The sequence below is a fragment of the Erpetoichthys calabaricus genome, chromosome 5 (genome assembly GCF_900747795.2).
Source record: "Erpetoichthys calabaricus chromosome 5, fErpCal1.3, whole genome shotgun sequence".
In the NCBI taxonomy this organism is placed as follows: Eukaryota; Metazoa; Chordata; class Cladistia; order Polypteriformes; family Polypteridae; genus Erpetoichthys; species Erpetoichthys calabaricus.
In genome coordinates, this window is record NC_041398.2 from 28898204 (window position 1) to 28901484 (window position 3281).

General features: G+C 40.2%; 1 protein-coding gene across 1 annotated transcript; it reads left to right on the top strand.

The window, feature by feature from the left end:
• Positions 1-257: 257 nt before the first annotated feature.
• Positions 258-2981, top strand: LOC127527754 (zinc finger protein 501-like). The gene has a single exon (XM_051927575.1). The coding sequence runs from the start codon at positions 426-428 to the stop codon at positions 1671-1673; it is 1248 nt and encodes a 415-aa protein (XP_051783535.1). The 5' UTR covers positions 258-425; the 3' UTR covers positions 1674-2981.
• Positions 2982-3281: the final 300 nt, after the last annotated feature.

The window sequence follows — 3281 nt, forward strand, 5'->3', positions numbered from 1 at the left end:
GTGGTAATTTTGACTATTAATGGAGCACAGACACTCTATCATTTATTCAAACAGGTTTGGTGACCCCCTTGATGTTATGAGCCAACGGACACACAATCTCATTTCATCAAGTTGGGAGGTTTTTGTTTTTAATTTTTATAGAAAGTCATTGGAGTCACCTGATGCCACTGTGTAGTTCTTATATTAGCGTCTATGCTCCACTCTTGTCATCCTTTGAAAGTTTACTCTCTTATCTTTTTCATTCAGGGACTTCTGACCCCAAGCACGCTGTACTGGCAAAGAATCACCCAGGTCATGATGCCTTGGGAGTAGGCTTTGAAACCATCCAGGAAACTGCTGGCGCTGAACTTTTGAAAATAGAAGACTCGATCCCTGAGCAGATAACTGGTTACAGTAAGGAAGATTTTAGTGACGTGGATTCTGCTATGGTTTCAGGAGACAATGTGCAGCAGTTATCCATAAACATTAAAGAAGAGGAAAAGAAGTTAATCAATTTTAAAGAGGAGGTGTGTGAGGTGGAACTTTCTTCCATTATTAAAATGCACGAGCCTGCCGAGGTGTGTCAAGCTGAGGCTACGTGTACTGTTCATAAAGTCAAAGAGACTATAGTGGGGACTGTGGGAAGCAGTCCATCCTCCATGCAGAATGAATCATCTGCAGTGAAAGACACGTTTGGAAAAATTGAAAGAGAAAATACGGAAAGGGTGCATCAGTGCCATGATGCAGAAGAGCTGCCCAACTATGAAAAATGTTCAAAGTCTTTCAGTGAATTATACCACCATCAGATAATTAATTCAGGAGACAGGCCTTACCAATGTACCGAATGTGAAAGGTCCTTCAGCTGGCCAGCAAACCTTAAACAACATCAGAGGGTTCATTCTGGAGAAAAACCATACCAGTGCACTAAATGTGGAAAGACTTTCTCTCAAAAAGTAGGCCTTCAGCGTCACCAGAGGACTCACACAGGAGTAAAGCCATACGAGTGTACCGAGTGTGGGACAACTTTCACCCAGAATGAAAGCCTCAAACGTCATCAGAGAATCCATACGGGTGATAAACCCTATAAATGTGCTGAATGTGGTAAGGCGTTCAGTTGGGCTGAAAATCTAAAGGAGCATCAGAGAATTCATACAAGAGAAAAAACGTACCAGTGCACTGAATGTGGAAAGAATTTCTGCCAGAATGCAGGTCTTAAAAATCACCAGAAGATCCATACGGGGCTCAAGCCGTACCAGTGCATTGAATGTGGGAAGACTTTCAAAAAGTGTGCACACTATAAATGTCACCAGAGAATTCACACAGGAGAAAAGCCGTACCAGTGTGTCGAATGTGGAAAAAACTTCAATCGCGCTGAAAACCTTAGACAGCATCAGAGAATTCACACTGGAGAAAAGCCATACCAGTGCACCAAATGCAGAAAGAGTTTCAGTTGGGCTGTAAACCTTAGACAACACCAGAGAATTCACACCGGCGAAAAAACCTATGGATGTACGGAATGTGGAAAGACTTTCAGCCAGAATGCCGGCCTTAAACACCACCAGCGAATTCATACAGGTGAAAAACCGTACCAGTGTGCTGAATGTGGAAAGAGTTTCAGCCAGAATGCTGGTTTGAGATATCACCAGAAAATTCATTTGGGAGAAGAGGAAGGCCATAAGGCAGAAGAAAGGTGAGGGTAAAAAATGGGTTTCAGAAACTCAGCGACAAAATGGCTGACATTTATTTGCACAGTCCCAGCTAGCCTTGGCCGTATTAAAATTACTGATCCTGTAATGTTAAAATGAATATTCTGTGCTGGGCTAACCTGTATTCAATCGACACAAAACCTGTTCAAGGTGGAACTACTGATACAGTATACAAAATTTGCAAGAGGAAACCTGTTATTGAACAAAAACACAAAGTTGACTGGTCTGGACAACTGCCCTTGGTTGAGTTATTGTAGTAAGAAGATCTTCAGTTTATTGTTAGACTGGGCTGACACCACAATGGAAGAGAAGAACTGGTACAAGCAAGCAGAACATCAGCAGGTGAAGATGATAATAGTTTACAGCTCCTTTATTGAAAAAAAATTCAGTAGTTCCAAACGAGAAGATAAGAGTTAAATTCAAGAGATGGTTAAGATCTTTGAATGACAAAAGTTTAATCAAGAACAAATGGCCGAAAAAAGTGAGCAGATCCAGACAGAATGGAAGACACAGGTCATTCTGAAGATGAGAGACCTTATATGGTACAAAATGTATAAAGACGTAGAGGCAGGGAGGAGATGATCATCACTGAAAGTAGGGTCCGCTCAAAATAACAAGCATGGTAAAACACACCAGAAAAATCATCATTTCCCTGGAGTACACTGGGACTGTGTTGTTATTAATGAAATGAAAACACAGTAATCAGTCAACCAACATATTTTTTCATCCCTCAGAATCCCTCCTAAAACGTCGACGGGTTTGTGTCCATGGACAAAGACAATAGATATTCACATGATATTAGTTTTCTCAAAAATAAAACAATAAAATTAATCAAAATATGGAACTCCACCAGCATTTAATTCCGTCCCTTTGATTAGTTATTGAACTTGCATCCCTCCAAAAGTTTACATCAGAGCAGACTACTGATTGACATAAAGTGTCCATTCTGAACTTCGTTTTCAAATAAAAAAGCTTTGTTATATGTGATTGAATGCAAACTACTCAGCATAGTTCATCATCTGCTTTAGCACCAAAACAAGCCGTACTTTTAATTTGTACTTTTGGACCACTACATTTTATGGCTTACATATATGGCTGTTCTTAAAAGTAATTATCATTTTTTTTTAATATACTTCAAGGACATTGGTGTTGCAACTGTCATGATGGGGTTTCCTATTTAATTTTGTCTGTTTTGTTATGTCTCTTTTTCTGAATTTCCCATTAGGGCTTTTGAACACCACAGAACACATTTCTATACTTGAATTTCATGTGAGGTTAATATTTGGCAATATTTAAGTTTGTGTCTTTTCCGATGCAATTTTGTTTTTCAAGGAAGACATGGAATAGTGAGTCCACGGCGAAGTAGCTTGGGGTCTGTTTTTAAATAAATAAAGTATTGAACAGCCAGCACAATCTCTGTGGGTGTGCGTGTTCGAGTCACTATGGGAGGTTGGTGGGGTAGTTGAGATGCAGCACATCTGCACGTGAGGGTGTAGTCTGTCTTGATTGCTCCATTGGTTTCTGTGGTTCACGAATGAGATGCTGTGTCCACAGAGGCTTATAAGGGGGAACTGAATGAAAGAATGGAGACTGAGG

Bases quoted from the DNA above. Each gene is read 5' to 3' on its own strand.
- LOC127527754 (XM_051927575.1), top strand. From the start codon at position 426: ATGGTTTCAGGAGACAATGTGCAGCAGTTATCCATAAACATTAAAGAA.